At 55.5% G+C, this 23,442-nt stretch overlaps 1 protein-coding gene across 1 annotated transcript in view; it reads right to left on the minus strand.

The window, feature by feature from the left end:
• The window catches only part of PPP1R9A (protein phosphatase 1 regulatory subunit 9A), a 52,338-nt gene that overhangs the window by 16,208 nt on the left and 12,688 nt on the right, over positions 1 to 23,442 (minus strand). The window contains 4 exon segments of the mRNA XM_056800687.1: positions 1,929 to 2,064; positions 5,430 to 5,534; positions 6,207 to 6,327; positions 6,413 to 6,545. Of these exon segments, the coding sequence (XP_056656665.1) occupies positions 1,929 to 2,064; positions 5,430 to 5,534; positions 6,207 to 6,327; positions 6,413 to 6,545 (495 nt within the window).

The following is a 23,442-nucleotide window of genomic DNA, read 5'->3' on the forward strand; positions in this document are numbered from 1 at the left end:
TTTGAACTTTTTCTCCTCTGGAGTTCCTCTTTGGGGACTCTGTGTCAATAAGCTGGACTGAAGGAGGAGACTCTTTCCTTGGATCCTCATTAGCTTGCGGGGTGAGTAGCTGGCTTTCCTTTCCTGGCTTCTGGAGAGAGTTTTCGGAGGTTCCTGCCTTGGCTTTGGAGAAGGCTGCATTGGTGGAACTCTGGCTGAAGACACTGCTGGGGCTTCTGGCTGAGGATTACTGGGAATATCCATGTGGAGACAGAGTCTTGGGGAGGCCCTGCTGGAGCTGGGCTGGCTTCTCAGGAGAAGGGCCGATAGGCTTGTTAAATCTCTCTATCTACATTTTCCCACTTTTACTCTTTCCACCTCTTTGTAAATAAAGCTGCTAAAAGGCATTTTGACTTAAGCTGTAATATTTTTAAGTCGTTGACCATGATATTAATTTAGAATTCTCATATTCAGCCGAAAACCTAAATTTAAATTCTTATACAGGGATTAGGAAATGAAGTTACGGTTAAAGAGTGGCAGAGATATCAGAAGGAGACTTCCACTGAGCCAAGAGATCAGGGGCGGCTTCACGGACACTGTGGGACCTGAGCCGAGCCCTTCAGGGAGATGATTCTGGGGGGCGGGATGAGAAAGGGGTGGGGGACACGTATCGACATCAAGGGGGAAGGCTCCAGGACCGAGGCCTTAGGGATTCGCTGCCAGAGGGTCTTGGGAGGGCCTTGCTCAAAGAGCCAGCACCTGTGTCCACGTGCTGCCGAGGAGGGATGGTCCAGGACACGGTGGGCTGCCTGGTGTCCCTGCTTCACTCGTCTAGGAGAACGAATGTTCAGTGGACGCGTCAGTGGAAGGAGCCTGGATTTCGAGGCACGAGAGCCGGCTTCTCGGAGGAGCGAGGAAGCCGCTACGTGTCACATCTATGGAGGGAGGGAAGAGCTCAGGAGAAAGTGGACGGTTTTGGGGGCAAAAATGGAAACGTTTTTGCACAGATAATTCGGTATCATTCCAGAGCGGAAGAGGAGCTCGCGCCGAGGGAAACGTCTTCAAAGGTGCACCAGTAAGTGGTCACGATCGGAAGACAGAGCCGTCCCCGAGCGATAATGGTCCACGGAGAAGCCCAGGCCCTTCTCTGAGAAAGACATCCAAACGCTCAGAAGCCACAGAAGGCTCTACACGCGCCCGGACAAGCGCAAAGGACAGGGATGGGGAGGGTCCACTCGCGCCCAACAGGACAGAGCGATGGCCGTGGGGCCCTGTGGATGGAGCCGCGACGCCTGGTCCGGGCTGAACAAGTGACGACCCAAAGGAATCCAAGGACAAGGGAGAGGATCTCCGCGTGGATCCTCCCTCGTGGCGGAGAAACGAAGGGGTGGGGGGCGCGGACGGGCGGCCATCTCATGGCGCCCAAAGGGGTGACGGGACGCGCCAAAGCAGAAGCCCGTGAGAAGGCCCCGAGGACCAGGAGAACGCCAAGGCAGAACCGGGGCCGAGGCCAGAGCGCCGGACTGGCCCCCCGGCTCCCCTCCAACGCAGAGGCTGAGGGGCAGACGGACAGACGAGGCCCGTCACTCGGACCCAGACGGCCAGTCGGAGGCACGGCCGGGGTGGGGATACGACGGCCTTTTGGAGAACGGCCTGCCTCCCTGGCACGGATATCTGGGGGCGCTGCCGCCCGGGGCCGACCCTGCGAGCTCCCTCTGCTGCCACCCTCCGGCCCTCGTGCCCCTGCCCCACGCCCTCGCCCGCCCCGAGTTCCCTGTCCCAGAGCGGGGTGCGGGCTGGGGGCCGGCAGTGAGAGCGAGAAGCACGGCCGCTCCCACCCTCTTCCTTGCGGGGGGCCCTTAGCGTGCCCGGCAGTGGCGGGAGGAGCGGTGCCACCCCTGCCCTCAGGGGCTCGCTCCCTGCCCCCCCCCCCCCCCAGTGGGGCTTACCTCGTCATCGTCCGCGTCATACTGGCCGTAGTGCTGCTCCAGGAGCTCCCGCTGGCGCCTCTCTTGCTCCAGGGTCTGGCTGATTAGCTGGGCCACCTCGCTCACCTGGCCGGGCTTTTCTCGCCCAATCACGAACCTGTGGGGGGGCCGCGGTCACCACAGGGCTGAGGGAGGGAGGGATGGGCTGGCCTCCAATGGCTCACCCACCTGCCGGCGCCGGGACAGACGAGAGAGCCAGACGGGGGCTGCGAGGACACCGGGATGTCCCTCCCACACCCAGGAGGGCCGTGGCTGACGGTGGGCAAGGACGGCGCCGGCACAGACTGCGGTGGAGCAGAGGGGCCACAGGCCCTGCCGAGGCACCAAACCTGGCCTTCCCAGAGGGCTTGGTCAAGGAGGCCGGGAGACCCCCGGGACAGGCCTGACCGCAGCCAAGAATCCGGCCTCTCAGCCCAACGCAGTAGCTGGGGACCCTTTGACACGCCTCCTGAGGCCGCTGCTCCCCGTGGCACGAGGCTCTCCTAATGATTCCGCCCTCTCAGCCGGACGCTGGCCCAAACCCCCAAGGCCTCTGGCGGCTTGTGACTTTGAGCTGTAACAAAGGCCGATTTCCTGGACGTTGGGGGGAATTTCCCAGAATCCACGTGTGAGTCACATCCTTTAAAATTAGACTTCCAGGAAATTGCCCTGCAATGCAGGCAGTGGTCCAGCTCATCCACAGTGCTGGGATTACAACTGACCATGGAGGCCATGGAGGGTTCAGTCATGTTCAATCATGGAGGCCATGGAGGGTTCAGTCATGGGGGCCATGAGGGGTTCGGTCGTGGAGGGTTCAGTCATGGAGGGTTCAGTCTTGGAAGGTTGAGTCATGGAGGCCATGAAGGGTTCACTCATGTTCAATCATGGAGGCCATGGAGGGTTCAGTCATGGGGGCCATGAGGGGTTCGGTCGTGGAGGGTTCAGTCTTGGAGGGTTCAGTCATGGAGGGTTCAGTCTTGGAAGGTTGAGTCGTGGGGGACATGAGGGGTTCACTCATGTTCAATCATGGAGGCCATGGAGGGTTCAGTCATGGAGGGTTCAGTCTTGGAAGGTTGAGTCGTGGGGGACATGAGGGGTTCGGTCATGGAGGGTTCAGTCATGGAGGGTTCAGTCTTGGAAGGTTGAGTCGTGGGGGACATGAGGGGTTCGGTCATGGAGGCCGTGAGGGGTTCGGTCGTGGAGGGTTCAGTCTTGGAAGGTTGAGTCATGGAGGCCATGAGGGGTTCACTCATGTTCAATCATGGAGGCCATGGAGGGTTCAGTCATGGAGGGTTCAGTCATGGAGGGTTCAGTCTTGGAGGGTTCAGTCGTGGGGGCCATGAGGGGTTCGGTCATGGAGGGTTCAGTCGTAGGGGAGTCAGAAGGGCTTAAGCTTCAGCTAACTGAGCACTAATAGTGCTGGCAGCCCTCTCGCCTTCCCTAATAACCAGACAAATAACGTGGCCCAGAACTGTGCTGGTGAGCCTATGGCAGGCGTGCCGGAAGGGGCTGCTCTCCTTCCCCTCCCCATGCACGCCTGAGGACAGTTCTCACATGACCTGCCCCTCTGCCCAGAGATCCAATGGGTGCACCTCCTCCCTGCCCAGTCTGGGGTAAGGCGAGGAGCCCACATGCAGGGTGAGGCCATCCCTGGCCTTTAGCACCCACAGAAAAGAATTTCTCCCATAGAAGTGGCTCCTCTGTGCCGCCCATAGGGTGAGGCCATTCACCATCAGCCTCTGCCCAGACAAGGCAGTCCGTGGGGACCAGGACCATGCACAAGGGTGCAGCTGCACCAAGCCGTCCTGTGGTCTCCTGGAGGCTGTGGAGGCGAGCCTGGCACCCTTCATCGCGGGCACCATCCCGGAGGGCAGCGGTCAGGGGCTCCGCCTGAGCTTGGCTCCCGCCAGGAGTGTAGAGGGGGAGGAGTCTCGGGGAGAGAAGACACTCACGTGGCCACGAAGGCAAAGTTGAGGCGAGCCCCCTGGGCTGGCCTCCCCCAAGAGGCCGGGAGGATGCCCGCGGCCTGGCAGGCCCCCAACTCCGGGACCCCAAGGTGGGCAGACCCGTAACTGCTCGTGGCTGGCATCTCCCCGAGAGGGTCGTCGGGCTGCCTCGGCCAGGACAGGGGGGCAGCCGAGGCCTCCAGATGACAAGGACAGCCATGGACAGCAGCAGCACCGGAAAAGAGCTCCGTCTGTGTGAACGCGTGACCCGGACCCGCTTCCACAGCGGCCTTTCCGTGACGCTCCCCAAAGGATCTGAGCGTCGCAGGCAGAGCACATGGCGGGGGGAGAACAGCCCTAGTCGCTGGGGGGAGTCCTCTGGGTCTGGGGCTCGTGGGCAGGAACAGCTCTATGGCGTGCGGCAGCCGAGGGACGCGGGATGAGACTCGGCACCCCAGTACGGTCCCAGCAGCCCTCTCACAGGGGTGGGGGTGGGGGGTGTCTCCAGGTCTCATGGTCCTGCTGACAAAATACAGCACTAAGCAGCGCCACGGGTCCCCGGTCCTTCCTTGTTCGGAGGGGTGGGAGGCTCTGTCACTTCCTGTGGCAGAGGAAAGGGAGGCAAATGCTGTGACGTCCCAAGGAAGTTCGGAGGCCGGATCTGAACTCATGAAGGAGCCTTCTCGACGCCAGGCTCAGCATGCTGACCACTGAGCCACCGGCTGCCCTGAGAGATGCCTGTCGAGCCCAAATCCAGTGGGTGCGGCTCGCTCGTGAGAGCTCCTGCGCTTCCTGTGCGGCTCGACTTCTCCCTGCCTTCCTGAGAGGAAGTCCAGGCGTTGTGATGTCGGCTCCTGCCCTCACCTGAGGACACCGTCCGCTTCCGGATGGTCGGTCGGCCCCGCCGGGGGCGAGTCCGGAGCGGAGGGGGGGAGGGGGGGCATGAGGCTTGGGGAGGCGGCAGGAGGAGTGGGCAGAGCGGCGGGGGGCTCGCTTGTCCTCCGAGGAGCACCAGCGGCCTGCCGGGCTGCAGAGTGCCAGCAGACGGAGGAGCACTCCGCCTAGCGGGCGCCGAGGCCCACCAGGGGAGACCCAACTCGATGGCTGCCAGAGGCCGGTGCCGGGAGGGCAGAGGAGGGAGAGGCCGGGCGGCTCGGCGACGGGAAGCCGCCCTGGGCCGAGTCCTGCCTCTCGGGGCCTCGGGGGATCCCCGATCCGGCGGTCGGGCAGCGCCTCGTGTGCTGCCCTCCAGGGGCGTCACTGACCTGGGGGGGAGGGGCAGGAACCAGCCAGAGAGCGAAGCGCCACGTGCAGAGCAGCTCCAAGGGGAGGAGGCGGGCCGGGCGCTGCCGGCGACGGCGGAGGAGAGCCCGAGAGGCTCCCGGGAGCCCGAGAGCAGAGACGCCCCGGCTGTCCTGGGAGGAGCAGGGAGGGCCGGAGGCCGGGCTCGGGGCCTGGCACGACGCTCTGCCTAGTCACAGACTCGCGCGTGGGCAGACGGCGCGGGAGGAGGCCCCCCGCCCCCCGCCGCGCTCACCTGACCGTGCCCTTGGTGTTCCGGAGGACTGTGGCGGCAAAGTTCTGGGTGACGCCCACCAGGCTGATGCCGTCCACCTCGACGATCTGGTCGTTGACTTGGATCCTGTCAAGGCGAGCAGAGAAAAGCCACGCGCGGTCACGGCCGGGACGCCGCCTCCGGGAGGCCCTCCTCTCGCCGGGCGGGGCAGATGCCAGCCTCGAGCGGCCGACCTGCCACCCGAGGGACGGGCAGCAAGTCGGCCCCGGCCGTGCCCACGCGCACACCCCTGCCGCAGGGACCGTCCAGGGCGCTTTCCTTGCCTGCCTACCAGCTGCCCCCCTGCCTCCCCCACGAGGGGCGCCTCTCCTGAGCCGGGCGCTGCCCCCCCCCCCGCTGCCTCTCCTGAGCCCGGCACTGCCCCCCCCCTCTCCTGAGCCCGGCGCTGCCCCCCCCCCCGCTGCCTCTCCTGAGCCGGGCGCTGCCCCCCCCCCCCGCCTCTCCTGAGCCCGGCACTGCCCCCCCCTCTCCTGAGCCCGGCGCTGCCCCCCCCCCGCCTCTCCTGAGCCCGGCGCTGCCCCCCCCCCCCGCCGCCTCTCCTGAGCCCGGCACTGCCCCCCCCTCTCCTGAGCCCGGCACTGCCCCCCCCTGCCTCTCCTGTGCCCGGCACTGCCCCCCCCCTCCTGAGCCCGGCACTGCCCCCCCCGCTTCTCCTGAGCCCGGCGCTCCCCCCCCCCCCCCCGCCTCTCCTGAGCCCGGCGCTGCCCCCCCACGCCCCGAGGGGCAGCCAGAGCTCACCGGCCGTCGAGCTGGGCGGCGCCCCCGTCGGTCACGGTCTTCACGAAGATGCCCAGCTTCTCCAGGCCGGCGTCGGCGCCCACGCCCATGCCGATGATGCTGATGCCGAGGCCGTCGTCGTCTGGGGAGACAAGGAACGGCGTGCATGGCGCCCGGCCCGGCCCGGAGCCCGGCGCGCGCTCGGAGGCCGGCCCGGGGCGCCCTACCTTTCTCTAGCTCCACTGGGAAAAGGTCCAGCTTCTCCACGCGCTTCTCGAGCTCGTACTCGGCGGACGCCGCCACGGGGTCCACGTCGTCGTTCCTCCGGTCGTAATCCTCGTTGGAGTACGTGTGGAAAACCTGCGGGCCGAGACCGCCGGTCAGCCCAGAGGCCAGCCTGGGTCGGGGAGAGGCGGGCGGCCCTGCAGGACCCTCCCCGGCCCCCGGCAGCGCCACGGTGCAAGCCGGCGCCCGGGACGCGGGTTCCGCCCTCCTCCGATGCCTCGGACGTTCCCCCACAGTCATGGGAGGTTCCCCTCGCAGAGAACGTTAGGGCTGGAGTCCAATTTCAGAGGCTCAATGGCTGTGCGGTCCTAGGCGAGCCACTTTACCTCTGCTGCCTCAGTTTCTCCAACTGCAAAATGGAGAGAAGGACGGAGATGGCAGCTGTCCATGCGTGAAGGGAACCCCCTCCCAGGATGCGGCCTGGGGTCCTACCCGTGTCCTGCTCCTGCCAGCCCTACAGCACAGGACACTGTCCTAGGCACATGAGCCGGAGAGGATCAGGTGACGGATCTGGGTACAGGAAGAGCGATGCAAGAGGGGGGTCCAGGAAGGGGGGGCTCCCGATTCCCCGGGCGGGCAGCGGAAGGACGGCGGTGGAGAAGCCCTCGCATGGCTCCTTAGAAAGGGGCCCCCTTCTTCCTCTGCCTTCTGTTAGTCAAGTAAAGGTTGACAAATTGGAGATGAAGGGCCGACCCGGGAACCGAACACCACGGAGCTCGACTGAGCACCCCGAGCCCGTTCACCGTGTCCCCACTGAGGCCCGGGGCAAGGCCTCCAAGGGAGCCAGGCCCCCGCAGCCCACGCTCTCTCCAGCATGCTTTGATGAAGATCCTCCTGGAAGGAGCACAGGCACGCCAGCTGAGAAGGGAACTACCCATGAGCGGAAAGAGGCCCACCAAGGAAATCTGCAAGCAGGCCTGGAGAAGCGCTCCAGAACCTCCCCAAACCTCCTTCTCGGCGGCGCTCCAGAACCTCCCCAAACCTCCTTCTCGGCGGCGCTCCAGAACCTCCCCAAACCTCCTTCTCGGCGGCGCTCCAGAGCCTCCCCAAACCTCCTTCTCGGCGGCGCTCCAGAACCTCCCCAAACCTCCTTCTCGGCGGCGCTCCAGAACCTCCCCAAACCTCCTTCTCGGCGGCGCTCCAGAGCCTCCCCAAACTGCATTCTTTTTTTTTTTTAATTTTTTGTCTGAAACATGTTTGTTTAATTGATTTAGAGTATTTTCCCCTGGTTACATGATTCATGTTCTCCACCGCCCCCCCCCCCCCCCCCGTAGTCAATATGCAATTCCCCTGGGTTTTACATGTGCAATTGATCCAGACCAATTTCCATATTATTAATATTTGCACCAGGGGGATCATCTAGAGCAGCAGTTCTCAACCTTTCTAATGCTGGGACCCCGCAATGCAGTTCCTCATGTTGCAGTGACCCCAAACCAAAAACTTATTTTGGCGGCCACTTCAAAACTGTAATTCTGCTACAGTTCTGATTTGGAATGTAACACCTGCCGTGCATTATGTATTCTCGTTGCTACAAATTGAGAGGTTGAGAACCGCTGCTCTAGAGCCTACATCCCCAGTCATGTCCCCTCGGTCCATGTGATCCAGCAGTTGTTTTTCTTCTGTGTTTCCGCTCCCCCGGTTCTTCCTCAGGATGTGGATACATTCTTTCCCATGAGTCCCTCAGGGTTGTCCTGGGTCACTGCCTTGCTGCTAGGAGAGAAGTCAGTTGCATTCGATTGTGCTACAATGTATCTGAAGGTCACTCCAGTTCATTATTCCTTTCAGCACAAAAGTATTCCATCCCCACCAGATACCACAGTGTGTTCAGCCATTCCCCAATGGATGGGCATCCCCTCATTTTCCAGTTTTTTGCCACCACAAATAGCACAGCTTCATGAATGCTCTTGTACAAGTCTTTTTCCTTATTATCTCTTTGGGGTACAAACCCAGCAGTGCTATGGCTGGATCAAAGGGCAGACGGTCTTTTATCGCCCTTTGGGCATCGTTCCAAATTGCCCTCCAGAATGGTTGGATCAATTCACAACTCCACCAGCAATGAATTAGTGTCCCTACTGTGCCACATTCCCTACAACATTCACTGCTTTCCTCTGCTATCATGTTAATCAATCTGCTAGGTGTGAGATGATACCTCAGAGTTGTTTTGATTTGCATCTCTCTGATTATGAGAGATTTAGAGCACTTTTTCATGTGATTATTGATAGTTTTGATTTCTTCATCTGAAAATTGCCTGTTCATGCATTTATCAATAGGGTTTTTGTACAATTGATTTAGCTCCTTATACACTTGAGTAATTAGATCTTTGTTAGAGGTTTCTGTTATTATTTATTTTACATTTTGTAATATTTTCTAACTCTTGCTTGGTGTTAAAATCTTTCCTTTCTCTGACAGGTAATCGCCCACTTTGAGTTTATCTTGGATGGGAGATGTTGATCCAGACCTAATCTCTCCCACACTGTCCTCCAATTTTCCCAGCACTTTTTCTCAAAGAGTGGACTTTTGTCCCCAAAGCTGGGGTCTTTGGGCCTGACTTGCTGAGGTCCCTAACCCCAAGTCCATTGCACTGATCCTCCCTTCTGTCTCCTAGCCGACAGTAGCAACGTGCCAAACTGCATTCTTGATAGTCCTCTGCGGCCACTCCGGACCACCTTCTGTTTATCAGGCCTTTAGCTTGGCCACGTCGTCACTAAGTGGGTCGGACAGTCGCGCCTCCAGAGCCTTCCAGCATGAGAGCTGGGCCCATCCTGTCGGAGGCATGACTCCAGCCCTCAGTCTCCTCCTCGGCAGTCTGGGGACAGTAACAGCCCCCGCCTCCCAGAGCTGTGCTGAGGGTCCCACAAGCCAGTAAATAGAAAGTCCCCTGCAAATCCAGGCAGGCTTTAGGGATGCCTCTTCCAGGAAGGCTTCCTTGGTCCCTGCTCTCAGGCGCTGGGCCTCCCAGCTGTCCTGTCCCCTGAGCTGAGGCCCTTCGTCCTCTGCCATGTCCGGCTCCTTTGCCCAGGGGGAGGCCTCCTCTGGTCCTGAGGACTGGGCTGGGGGCAGGGGGAGAGGCCCAGGCGGAGTTCCTGGTCATCAGCATTCTGGAAGGAATGAGGAAGGTGGGCACGTGTGTGTGTCTGGTGGGGAAACGGACCTGGAGCCCGGAAAGCCTGGGGGGACCCCTCATGGGGATGGTCAAAGGGGGAGACGGGATGGGATCTGGGGGTGACCCCACAGAGGAGCCCGAGGGAACGAGCTCAGGAAGGTCTGGGGGGATGCCGGGCAGCAGCCCTGGCGGGAGCACGAACCCCTTTTCCCCACGTGGGTCCTAAGGCGTGGAAGTAGGGAGATGACTGAGGTGGCCATGGGTCAGTCTGACTGGGCCACCCTGCTGGGGTCCGGGGAGGGAGGGGGTCCCTGGAACGCAGGTTCCTTCCGGGCTTGCCTCGGGCTGGTCACCAGGGGCTGAACAATGTGGGGACGATCCTGAAGCGAATCCCCCTCCCCTGGAACCCAGGACCGGCCCAAGAAAACCGAGAAAGCGGAGCTCGGCCTCAGTGGTCCGATGTGGCTCCCCTCGGGGGGCCGCCTGGCCAGGCCAGAGGCTCCCCCAGGGCTGGCCACCCCTGTTCCGACCTGGGCCGTCCTCCGCGGCGGCCCCCTCGCTCTCAGCCCTTCAAAAGTCATTTCCTGGCTTCTAGGCGACCCCAGAGAAGGCGCCGACCTCTCAGCTGTCTGGGTATGTGCGGTGGACGGGCCAGGCCCGGCCTCCCACGCGCGCCTGGCCACAGAGGGCTCCATGGCCGGGGGGGCACCAGCTGGGAAAGGCAAGCAATCCCTTGTCCCAAGAACCAATCGGAACCCTTTTCACAGCCCGAGAAACCTAGATTGATCCAGTCTGGCTCGATGGACAGAACCCAGAACCCCAGGAGGCAGGACGAGGTCCCCAGAGGTCTCAGAAAGGGGACCGAGGGAGGGCAGCTGGGGGCTCCGTGGGTGGAGAGCCGGGCCCAGAGACGGGAGGTCCTGGCTTCCAATCTGGCCTCAGTCCCTTCCCAGCTGGGTGACCCTGGGCAAGTCACTTGGCCCCCATGGCCTAGGCCTGACCGCTCTTCTGCCCTGGAGCCCAGAGCAGTATGGAGTCCAAGAGGGGAGGGGAGGGTTTAAGAGGGAAGGGGAAGGGGAAGGGGGCCGGAAGCTGCCTGAGGCTGTGGCGGCCCTCAGTCTGGGCTGGGCTGGACGTGCCCGAGTCCAACAGGGATCCCGTCAGGCGGCTGCGGCCTGGGCGCTCTCCCCCAAAGGGGCCAGAAGACTCGCCAGAAGCCGGCACTCGGCGAGAGGAGCTCGGCTCCCGCTGACGGGGAGGCCTGGACTCGGGCTCTCCGGGGGCCCAGGATCTGTAGTAGTCCAGAATTTGCCACTGTGTAGTCAGCTTCATTGCCCTCAAATGTAAATGCTCATGGTGCAGAACTTGTAGCTTTAAAACATGCCTGTATCATTGCCAGAGAAAAAAGGGCAACAATTTACAGACTAGAGATATGTATTTGGAATTTGTCATACAGTGGGTACGTTATGGCTTCTGAGAGGATTTTTAACCTCAGCTGGAAAATCTATAGCAAATGCAGAAATTATTAATGAAGTGCTCCAGCCACCCAAAGCCTTAGCTGTAGTTCATTGCTCTGCCCATACAAGTGTCACTGACCCTGTCTCTAGTGCAAATGACCAACAGATACTGCTGCAAAGCTAGAGGCCTTAGAAGGGCCTGAATTAATTTTAGCTTTAACAATGAATAACAAATCAGATTTATCACTTTTTGATAATGAAAAGAAAGTGGAAAAATGGAAGCAACAATTTAAGGCTAATCAGATAAATGGAGTATAGGTGTCATCTGAAGGAAAACCCCTGTCCCCTAGAAATTTTTATCATCAAATATGCCAATCCATGCATAAAAACGGTCACTTTGGAAACCAGTGCATTGTAAACTCTGTTAAACAGTGTGTACAGCCTGCCCCACCTGCCAAGCATATGGCAAAGGATTTGGTGGGCAGCTTCTCACACACCTTTTGTACACCTGAAAATAGATTTTATTGCAATGCCAAAAGCTGGACATTATAAATTTTGTCTAGTGTAAACCTTAAATTTTCTTAGACTTATGAATGTTGGAAATTTCACCATTGGGAAATTTCATACTTGAAAAAATCTCCTACTGATAGTAAGAACTCTATTGGAATATGAAAATCCTTGGCATGGGAGGATCCTTCTCCTCCCTACTTAAGACTACTTTAGGACAGAAACCTTTTGCTAAACAATGGAAAGGGCTTTGAATAGAACAGGAAGTTCTTTGAGTCATGATTGATTTTAGAATTGATACAATAGAGATACTTGGAATGACAGAACCAGGTCTTGGAACTTCCAATCTCCACCCTACTCAGGGTAACAGGATTTAGGAAGGGCTGCAGCAAAGATCAAGATTTAATTATTTGAGAATATGACCTTCAACAGACATGTGCAAAAAGGACAGACCTCTGGGCGGTCCTGGGTTAAGCTAGAGCCACCATTGGCACAGGGGAGACATCGACAGTGATTGGTAGATGTGAGAACTGAGGGGAGGTACTTAGTTTGTTTGCTTAATGATAGCGGGGTCTGAGGACTGAAGGAGGGGGTTGATGCTCTGAAGGAGGTCTGAGAGGAGAGAGGTCCTGGAGGGAGAGTTCCTGGAGAGGTCTTGAAGGAGGCTGTGGAAGGAGAACTCAGGAGGAGTCAGGAGGAGAATTCTCTGGAAACATTTCTTGAAAGGAGGCTCTCTTGAAGGTGGAGCCTAGGTTGGCATGAGAAGCCTTACCTAGATAGATCTTGGGTGAGTGATAAAACCAACTGACTGATTTATCTCTTAGGACTGAGGTCTAGGCCTTATTGGCTTGAGACCCTTCATTCTTATTCCTTTCTTACTTTCTCTCTTTTTCTATTGATTAATCAGTGTATTATAAATTAAATTTCTCTATAAAACCCAGTTGGCTTGGGCATATTCATAAATTGGGAATATATTCCCTGGCGACCATCTTATATTTATATAAAACCAAGACACAGTAGAAAACATATTTCAGCAGTCATAATTGTTATATATTTCCCTTGCTCCCAAACATTTTAATTATCACAGTTTATGGCTCCCACTCTCTTATCTACAACTATTTAACGCTCAAAACTAATTTAAATCTAACACTAGTCATAGTGGATCATATGGCTGGAAGCATTTCCTACTGCCCGAACCACAGCGGTTTTTGTTGCTAAGGTACTCTTAAAAGAGATTATTCCTCGATTTGGCCTGCCTGCACATATTAATTCAGACAGAGGAAGCCTTTTACTGATTCAGTTTTATCTCAGGTTTATTCCTGTTTGGGGATAACTCCCAAATTCCATGTACCATACCATCCCCAGAGCTCAGGCCAAGTTGAAAGAATGAACAGAGTGCTCAAAACTATGATTAGCAAACTATGCACTGAAATGCATCTCAAATGGCCTGAAGTTCTCCCTCTAGCTTTATTCTATCTCCAAAGCAGGCCTAGAGAAGATCTACACATCTCATCATTTGAGATGCTTTTTGGACACCCTCCTATACAAGCTAAACCTTTTTCTCCTGCATATATACATCATTATTAGGGGGAGATACTTATATTGCTACATATACACAAGAATTGCAGAACAAACTGTGTGAACTCCATAAATCCGGAGTTGCTGTACAAGCAGGACCTATAGACTTTTCACTACATGACCTAAACCCAGGAGATAAGGTATACATAAAGAACTTCCAGCATACTGGAGCAACTCAGCCTTCCTGGGAGGGTCTGTTTCAAGTACTGTTAACCACTCCAACAGGTATAAAAATTGGAGAAAAGGATTCTTGGATTCATTGCTGACATGTAAAGAGAGCAGTTTCTATGGAAACTTATTGACTACAACCCCATAAATCAACCATATATCCTGAATTGATCTGAATATTGGTCAACACCCTCCTCAGGGGGAATTTCAGGGAGGGGGGTTGTATAATTGTCAAAAAATCCAAAATTTTCAGGAAAAAAAAAAGCTTACTTTTTTTTTTTTAAATAAACCCTTACCTTCCATCTTGGAATCAATACTGTGTATTGGTTCCAAAGCAGAAGAGTGGTAAGGGCTAGGCAATGGGGGTTAAGTGACTTGCCCAGGGTCAAACATCTGGGAAGGGGCTGAGGCCAGATTTGAACCTAGGACCTCCCATCTCTAGGCCTGGTTCTCAATCCACTGAGCTACCCAACTGCCCCTTGACTTCTTGAAACCAGAAAATTAACTGTTTGAAGAAGACTCCGTAATGATGCCCAAAGAAAACCTCCACAGCATCAAAAGATCCAGCATGAACTTTGAGGTATAATTGAATGAACTATGGGAATTGAACACAAGTATTTTTTTTTAAACCCTTACCTTCCGTCTTGGAGTCAATACTGTGTATTGGCTCCAAGGCAGAAGAGTGGTAAGGGCTAGGCAATGGGGGTCAAGTGACTTGCCCAGGGTCACACAGCTGGGAAGTGGCTGAGGCCAGATTTGAACCTAGGACCTCCCGTCTCTAGGACTGGCTCTTAATCCACTGAGCTACCCAGCTGCCCCCTAAACACAAGTATTTTGAATGTAAACTTGTATGACTGCCCCCTAAATAGCTTATTGTCAATGTGCCTAGCAAACCTTGGTTTGCTCTCTCTCTCTCTCTCTCTCTCTCTCTCTCTCTCTCTCTCTCTCTCTCTCTCTCTCTCTCTCTCCCCTCCCCCATCTCTTTTATTTCCCTCTTATCTCTAACTATTGTGATTTCTGATTATGTTAAAATTATCCACTGGGGAGACTAGTCTCCCAAAGATCACAGGGAGTGTTATGAAAGAAAATTCTTTACTCTATTGTCTATCCTGAGTTAACACTAACTTAAGTACCCCTACTTAGATTGTGAAGACAGGATTAACTCTCCTTTGTCTACTTTTGAATTGAATCAACAAAATATTAAACACCCTACTTAGTACTAGGTGAGAAGCTAGCTAGATACTTAGAGAATTCACACACTTAGAAATTCAATCAGCTGTGAATCTGTGAATCTTTTTGATGAGAACTTAGCCTTCAGAAGGTGAGAAGTCGATCCTATAAACACTGCCCCTTGGGCAGTGCTAGACAATTTGGAAACTGTGATTGGCCCCTGTGAAAAGGATAAAGGACAAGAAGTCACCATAAAGCTTAAAGAAATAATGAACTGGAGGAACTCCATGTGAATTGGAATGACCTCCAAGAACTGATGCAGAGTGAAAGGAGCAGAACTGAGAGAACCTTATACCCAGAGATGGATACACTTTGGTACAATAGAATGTAATGGACTTCTCTACTAATAGCAATGCAGTGATCCAGGACAGTTCTGAGGGATTTATGTGAAAGAACGCTATCCACATTCAGAGGAAGAACTGTTGGAAAAGAAACATAGAAGAAAAACAACTGCTTGACCACATGGGTTGATGGGGATGTTTGGGGATGTAGACTCTAGACAATCACTCTAGTGCAATTATCAATAAAATGGAAATGGGTCTTGTTCAATAATACATGTAAACTCAGTGGAACTGCATATTGGCTACAGGGGTAGGGGAGGGGAGGGAAAGAACATGAATCATGTAATCATGGGAAAATATTCTAAAATAATTAATTAAATAAAAAATTTCAATTAAAAAAGAAAGAAGTCACCATAAAAATCAAGCCCCAAATTCCTTGAGGGCAGATTGTCTTTGAGAAGATAGTTTGAAGAGATTGTCTTCTGGTTGGAGATAGTCTTCAAGGGAGCTTCAATGGAGACTGTGGCTTGGATTGGGGTTGAAGCTAGGCTTCAACTTGGACTCTCCTGGACTGCTTCATTTGATGAGTGAAAGGCTGACTCATTTCCTAGTTTCTAAAGAGACTAGCTTCTATCCTGGAGAAGGCCGTGTGGTTACTCACTCCAGCCTTCCTGGTTGAGAGCTAATTAATAACTGCCTGGATTAAGCAGACCCGGAGTAAAACATTTAGATTGATAGGATAGATAACCTCTCTAACCCCCTCACATTTCTCTATTGTTTTTTCTTCTCTATTTGTATATATTTGTAAATAAATTTCTGACTCAAGATAGAATAAATACTGGTGACCACATAATTTCATATAATCATTGTTCAAACATTACTTTTAACTTTTACAGCTATATAAGGCTTTAAGGCCAGGCACTCAGGGGAAGGCACTGTATTGGAGGCAAGAGGGGGTCCCCGTAGTTTCTGAAGTAGAGAGATGACCTGACCAGATGTCTGGCACTTTGGGCTGAAGCAGGAAGAGCGTGAAGACAATAAGAGCATCACCACCGTCCAGGTGGGAGGTGATGAGTGCCAAAGAGGCATCAGACATGGTGGGGAAGCAAGAGAGGCCCAGACTTAGCAATGGGTGATATGGGGGATGGAGGGAAGGTAGGAAGAGGCCTCCAAGGGGCCAAGCCTGAGTGGCAAGGAAGACAAGGTACCCTCACTAGAAATGGGGAAGTTGGGTGAGAAGAAGGATTAGGGGAAAATCCAAAGCACCCAAGGAGTGAGCTGGCCCCTTCACACAGAACAAGCCTGTCTGGGAGCACAGAGAAAGGATGTCTGGTCTTTCCAAGGGGAACAGGGGGAAGTGCTAAATTCTAAGAACAATGGGAAGTCATGCATGAACGTGCATATTTATGCATATGTGTATCCATGTGGGCATAATATAGGTATGTGTTTATTTCTGTACACACAAAGAAAACAAAGACAAAGGCAAAGTGGGTCTAATTATAACAGTGAATCTTGAGAACATCTCCCTTGGCTAGAGAGGCGAGTGATGTGGGACTTGGGATAGCCTGCCATGGCCTGACTTTTCATCATGGGAAGGGCTCTCCCAGGACAATGAAGCCAAATAGCAGGAATCCTCATCCAATCCTACTGCTGTCTCTCCCTGGACAGTTGTCCAGATCATCAATGAGAGGCGTCCCATGGGGCTCCGTCCAGTACTCACTTCTCTGATACTATTTCACTCAGCTACCACAGTTGCTTTCATCAGTTCAATTCTCTCTCTATGTAGAGGATTCTCAAATATAAATCAAGCCCTAGCCTCTTTCCAGACCTCTAGTCTCACACCTCCAACTGCCTATTGGACATCTCAAACCCTACATTCAACATGTGTAAAACAGAATCCATTAGCTCTTCCCCATAAATCTTCTCAATTATGTCCCCTAACCTTGGAGTCACCCCCAGACTCTTCAATCTCTCTCATCTCCCATCACTAGGTTGAAGCCAAGGTCTATGGATTTTGCCTCTGCACCGCCTCCAGTAGATTTCACCTCTGTCCCATCTCTGGTCATTCCACCCCTGCAACACCTCTGGGCAATTTGACCTCTGAAACCTCTAGTCAATTTCATCCCTTCCCCACATTTGGTCAATTTCACCTTCCACAACCTCTGGTCATTCTATCTCTACCACCTCTGGTCAATTCCACCTCTGCCACACCTCTGGATGATTCTACTCTGTGCCACCTCTGGCCAATTTCACATCTGGTCAATTCCACCTCTGCAACACCTTTGGTTGATTTCACCCCTTATCATTCTGCCTCTGTAAAACCTCTGGGTGATACCACCTCTGGTCAATTTCACCTCTGGTCATTCCATCTCTATAACACGGCTGGTCAATTTCACTTTAGCAGCATCTTGGAACATGTCCCCTGCTCTCCTCTGAGGCTCTTCCCACCCTGGTACTGGCCCTCATATCTTCACACCTCTATGAGTTGCAATTACTACCGAGGGTTTGCCTGGCCCAGATCTCTCCCCACTTCAGTGAATCCTCCATTCAGCAAGCCCCAGTTTCTCCCCTTCTTTGTAGCCCTCAGCAGTGCCTCACACAGTATCTAATAAATACTTGTAGTTGGCTTGGGATGAAAGAGAGCATTCTATCTGGAAATAACTGTGATGTAGGAACAAATTCAACAAGTCCAGGAGCATCTTTGTAGCCCGAGACCCACAAGGAGCCCCGAGAGGCAGGGGCAGCACGTGCCCAATGAAAGGGGAAGATGGGGGCTGCCGCCTGACAGACCCAGGGCTAAGCCCATCTGGGAAGAACCAAGATTTCCCAGAACAAGCCATCAAAGAACTCCCCAAGAAAAAATCCAGGGCCTGCTGGACGCACAGGAGAACTCTATCAAGCATCCAGAGAACAACTAATCCCAATAGTGTACAAACCATGTGACAGAATAAGCCAAAAGGAAGTCCTACCAAAGTCCTTTAATGACACAAACATGGTACTGATCCCAAAGCCAGGCAGGTCAAAACAGAGAAAGAAAACTATAGGCCAATCTCCCTAATGAATATAGGTGCAAAAGTCCTAAATAGGATACTAGCAAAAAGGCTCCAGCAAGTGATCAGAAGGATCATTCACCATGATCAAGTAGGATTTATACCAGGGATGCAGGGCTGGTTCAACATTAGGAAAACCATCCACATAATTGACCACATCAACAAGCAAACAATAAGAACCACATGATTATCTCAATAGACACAGAAAAAGCCTTTGATAAAATACAACACCCATTCCTATTAAAAACACTAGAAAGCATAGGAATAGAAGGGTCATTCCTAAAAATAATAAACAGTATATATCTAAAACCAACAGCTAATATCATCTGCAATGGGGATAAACTAGATGCATTCCCAATAAGATCAGGAGTGAAACAAGGATGCCCATTATCACCTCTACTATTTGACATTGTACTAGAAACACTAGCAGTAGCAATTAGAGAAGATAAAGGAATTGAAGGCATCAAAATAGGCAAGGAGGAGACCAAGTTATCACTCTTTGCGGATGACATGATGGTCTACTTAAAGAATCCTAGAGATTCAACCAAAAAGCTAATTGAAATAATCAACAACTTTAGCAAAGTTGCAGGATACAAAATAAACCCACATAAATCATCAGCTTTTCTATATATCTCCAACACAGCTCAGCAGCAAGAACTAGAAAGAGAAATCCCATTCAAAATCGCCTTAGACAAAATAAAATACTTAGGAATCTATCTCCCAAGACAAACACAGGAACTACATGAACACAACTACAAAACACTTTCCACACAGTTAAAACTAGATCTAAACAATTGGAAAAACATTGATTGCCTCCTGGGTAGGACGAGCCAATATAATAAAAATGACCATCCTACCCAAACTAATCTGCTTATTTAGTGCCATACCCATCGAACTACCAAAAGACTTTTTTACTGAATTAGAAATAACTATAACAAAGTTCATTTGGAAGAACAAAAGATCAAAGATATTTAGGGAAATCATGAAAAAAAAAATACAAAGGAAGGGGGCCTTGCAGTCCCAGATCTCAAACTATATTACAAAGCAGCAGTCATCAAAACAATTTGGTACTGGCTAAGAGACAGGAGGGAGGATCAGTGGAATAGACTGGGGGAAAGCGACCTCAGCAAGACAGTCTATGACAAGCCCAAAGAGTCCAGCTTTTGGGACCAAAATCCACTATTTGATAAAAAACTGCTGGGAAAATTGGAAGACAGTGTGGGAGAGATTAGGTTTGGATCAATATCTCAGATCCTACACCAAGATAAACTCAGAATGGGTGAATGGCTTGAATATAAAGAAGGAAATTATAAGTAAATTAGGTGAACACAGAATAGTATACTTGTCAGACCTTTGGGAAGGGGAAGACTTTAAAACCAAGCAAGAGCTAGAAAAAATCACAAAATGTAAAATCAATAATTTTGATTACATCAAATCAAAACATTTTTGTACAAACAAAACTAATGCATCCAAAATTAGAAGGGAAGCAACAAATTGGGAAACAGTCTTCACAACAAAAACCTCTGAGTCTAATTACTCAAATTTACAAAGAGCTAAACCAATTGTACAAAAAAATCAAGCCATTCTCCAACTGATAAATGGGCAAGGGACAGAGGAGCCGCCGCCCGGCTGACCACGCTGCTCACGACACCCCCAGACACGTCTACACTGGCTTCTTCTGAGCATCACCCCGACAACGTGAGCAGCCACATTCCCACAGCTGGCAGCTCTGCCTCATCAGGGCACGACTGATGGAGTGGAGAGTGGCCACCCGGCTTGTGGCTGCTGGGCCAGAGGCTCGTCCAGCTCCCCCACCCCCCGGCTTCCAGCCCCGCAGCCAGGAAGTTCTGCCCTCACCCACCTCCCGGGCCCCATCCCACACCCAGACAAGGTTCCACGAATGGAGAGGACATGAAAGCCAGGCCTCACCTTCTCCACTGCTGCCAGCACAGGGCTGGCCATTTCCCCCTGGAGCACGCGAGCTCCGGGGTCGGTGTCCTCACACTGCCTCAGCACAGTGCCCGGCAAACGCTCAGCGCTCACCTGTGCGCCCCCTCCCTGCCCTCTCCTCACCTCCCCATTCCCTGCCCCCCGGGCGGATACTGTCTGTATCCGAGGAGAGAGGAGGCCTAACCCTCCGCAGTCCGTCCACTCCCAACACCACCAGCCTGTCATCGCTGCTCCCCAGACGAGCCACAGCCAGCCATCGCCCACCGGGCTGCTCCCCCAGCCACGGCCAGCCACCACCCACCAGGCTGCTCTCCAGATGAGCCACGGCCAGCCATCACCCACCAGGCTGCTCTCCAGATGAGCCACGGCCAGCCATCGCCCACCGGGCTCCTCCCCAGCCACGGCCAGCCACCGCCCACCGGGCTGCTCTCCAGATGAGCCACGGCCAGCCATCGCCCACCGGGCTGATCCCCAGCCACGGCCAGCCACCACCCACCAGGCTGCTCTCCAGACGAGCCACGGCCAGCCATCACCCACCAGGCTGCTCTCCAGATGAGCCACGGCCAGCCATCGCCCACCGGGCTCCTCCCCAGCCACGGCCAGCCACCGCCCACCAGGCTGCTCTCCAGATGAGCCACGGCCAGCCATCGCCCACCGGGCTCCTCCCCAGCCACGGCCAGCCATCGCCCACCGGGCTCCTCCCCAGACGAGCCACGGCCAGCCATCGCCCACCGGGCTCCTCCCCAGACGAGCCACGGCCAGCCATCGCCCACCAGGCTGCTCTCCAGATGAGCCACGGCCAGCCATCGCCCACCAGGCTGCCCTCCAGACGAGCCACGGCCAGCCATCGCCCACCGGGCTGCTCTCCAGATGAGCCACGGCCAGCCATCGCCCACCGGGCTCCTCCCCAGCCACGGCCAGCCATCGCCCACCGGGCTCCTCCCCAGACGAGCCACGGCCAGCCATCGCCCACCGGGCTCCTCCCCAGCCACGGCCAGCCATCGCCCACCAGGCTGCTCTCCAGATGAGCCACGGCCAGCCATCGCCCACCAGGCTGCCCTCCAGACGAGCCACGGCCAGCCATCGCCCACCGGGCTGCTCTCCAGATGAGCCACGGCCAGCCATCGCCCACCGGGCTCCTCCCCAGCCACGGCCAGCCCATCTCTCTTGCGGAAGCTCGTCTCCAGTGACACTCTGACGTGGCTTCTGCCGGACACCTTCCAGGTTGGGGGGTCGGAGCCTGCCAACCGCGCGGCTCCGCATATTTATTTTCTTCAGAAACGGAGTGGCAAACGAGGCGACGGCAGAGGGCGCAGCCCGCCCATCAGAGGCTGAGCCGCTAGCCCGAATAATGGCCCAGCCTGGCTCGGCCCATTCGTTCCCGAGCGCCAGCCCTGGGCTGGGACGGGGCTGTGCCAGAGGGGGCCGAACAGCAGCCCACGGAGCAGCGGAGAGCCCAGGAGAGCGGCCGCACGGGGGGCCACAGTCCACGCTGCCACGCTGTCCGGGGAGGAAGGAAAGAGCAGAGACCCGCCACGAACGGGACTGCCCGAGGGAGCCGCCAGGGCTTACTGGCAGGGACGGTCGTCAAGTCTGGGAGCTGAACCCCAACACCTGGGGGGCGGGGGGAGGCAGGACGCGGAGCAGGAGGCTGAGGAAGGAGAGCATCCAGCGCCTGCTAAGTGCTCCCATGAAGCAGCCGAGGGCAGAGCCGGCGAGCACGGAAAGGCCGCCGACCCAGCTTCTCCCTAGCCAGCCTCACCTCTCACCCTCTGCCTCCCCCCAGCGCCGGCCCCAGGGGGGCAGTTCAGGCCTCGAGGGCCCAGAAGCCCTTCCTGTTCCCATCTGGGCCTTCCCCAGGCCCTGCCTCCTCGTGTCTCCCTCACAGGGCACCCCCCCCCCCCGCAGGCCCCGAGGACCTCTGGGTCCTTTCTGCGGCCTCCGGTGGCACCCTGTGGCCAGAGGGGGCTGCGGGGCCGTCCCTGTCAGCGTCTTGAGAGCACAGAGCCTTCCCGGGACAAGGCGCCCACCGGACCTGGCGCAGGCCCCGGCTTGGGGCTGCCCTGGGCCAGCAGCGCCCCCGAGGGGGAAGCAGCTGCTCCCCCGCCCCCTGTGCCGGCCCCGCAGCCCCAGAGGACCCCATGCAAAGGCCTCTGAGAAGCCAACAGGCAGAGCAGCTCCTCCCCAGAGAGGCCAAAACGGACCCTCGCCCTGCCGAGGCGAGAGCACACTGAGGAGACCCAGCCTGCCCTCCAGGGACTCCCAGGCTGATGGGGGGCAACATTCAAATAATGTGGGTGTAGATGGGTATAAATGGAACCACTCTGGCGGGAAGGACTGGGGGGGGTGGAGTAAAGGCTTCCAACATAGTGAGGGAGGGAGGGAGGGGAGGGAGGGAGGGAGGGAGGGAGGGAGGAAGGAAGGAAGGAAGGAAGGAAGGAAGGAAGGAAGCAAGGAAGGGAGGAAGGAAGGAAAGAAGGAAGGAGGGAGGGAGGGAGGGAGGGAGGGAGGAGGGAGGAAAGAAGGAAGGGAGAAAGGAAGGAAGGAAGGAAGGAAGGAAGGAAGGAAGGAAGGAAGGAAGAGAAGGAGGGAAGAGAAGGAGGGAAGGAAGGAAGGAAGGGTGAAGAGCAGGCATGGGGGGGGACCCCAGGGAAAAGCCGAGCCACGGCTGTGCCCTATGCCCATCTCTCACCGGTGCCCTCGGATGCTGTTCAGGAACCCAAAGACGCCCAAACACGGTAAGTTCGGAGGGAGAATGAAGAGGCCTGTCCTTGTGCCCAGACACGAGAAGCTCCCCAAAGGCCCCCAGCTCCTGGGGCAGAGCTCAGCCAAAGCCCCTGCAACCTTCTTCTCCTGAAGAAAACACTGATGGAACCAGGAAGAGGCCCAAAGAGCCACAGGTGCTGGGTTCAAATCCCTCATCCAATCCCTGGGCCAAGGCCCAGAAAGGAGGGTTTGCTTTAGGAAGACCCCGAATGACCGGGAAGCCTCCTCTGGGGGCCCTCGAGCTCTAGTCTGTGGCCGCAGTGGCAGAACCACCCAGGAGAAGGGAGAAAGTCGGCCATGCCAGGCGGGGCTTGGGGAGGAGGCCTGTGGCTGCCTTCCGGGCCACACGGGCAGGGCAGGGTGTGCCCACTCAGGTCACCCGGGGCACCGTGGAGAATGCACAGAAGGGTGAGCCGAGAGAGGCCGTCCTCTGCTCACAAAAAGACAGCCCGCACGGGGGCGTCCATCCTCCGCTGCCCTCCTACAAGGGCATGGTGTGCTCCTGCTGAGAGGTTCAGGGGGGCAGGAAGACCTGAGTGCAAATCCTGCCTCCTCAGATGCTGACCCAGCAGCTCAGCTGGCCTCCCGCTGCGTCAGTTTCCTCCTTTGCAAAGAATGGAGATGGAAGTCCCAGGGAGAGGACGACGGGGGTAAAGAGTGCTCAGAAGGCCGCCGCTCTGCCCGGAGAGCCCCGCACGCACACCGGTGAGCCGGGGCAGGCGCGACGAGGGAGGAGAGAAGCCAGGCCTGCAGCAGCCCGCCTCTGCCTTCCCGGAGAGACAGCCGCCCGGGCAGGCCACAGGCAGGACACACGGGGCAGCACGGTGCCAGCTGGCCTGGGGGCATCATCTGGGCACAGAAGCCCCCGGGCAGGGCAGGGCC

Source organism: Monodelphis domestica, chromosome 5 (genome assembly GCF_027887165.1).
Source record: "Monodelphis domestica isolate mMonDom1 chromosome 5, mMonDom1.pri, whole genome shotgun sequence".
Lineage (NCBI taxonomy): Eukaryota > Metazoa > Chordata > Mammalia > Didelphimorphia > Didelphidae > Monodelphis > Monodelphis domestica.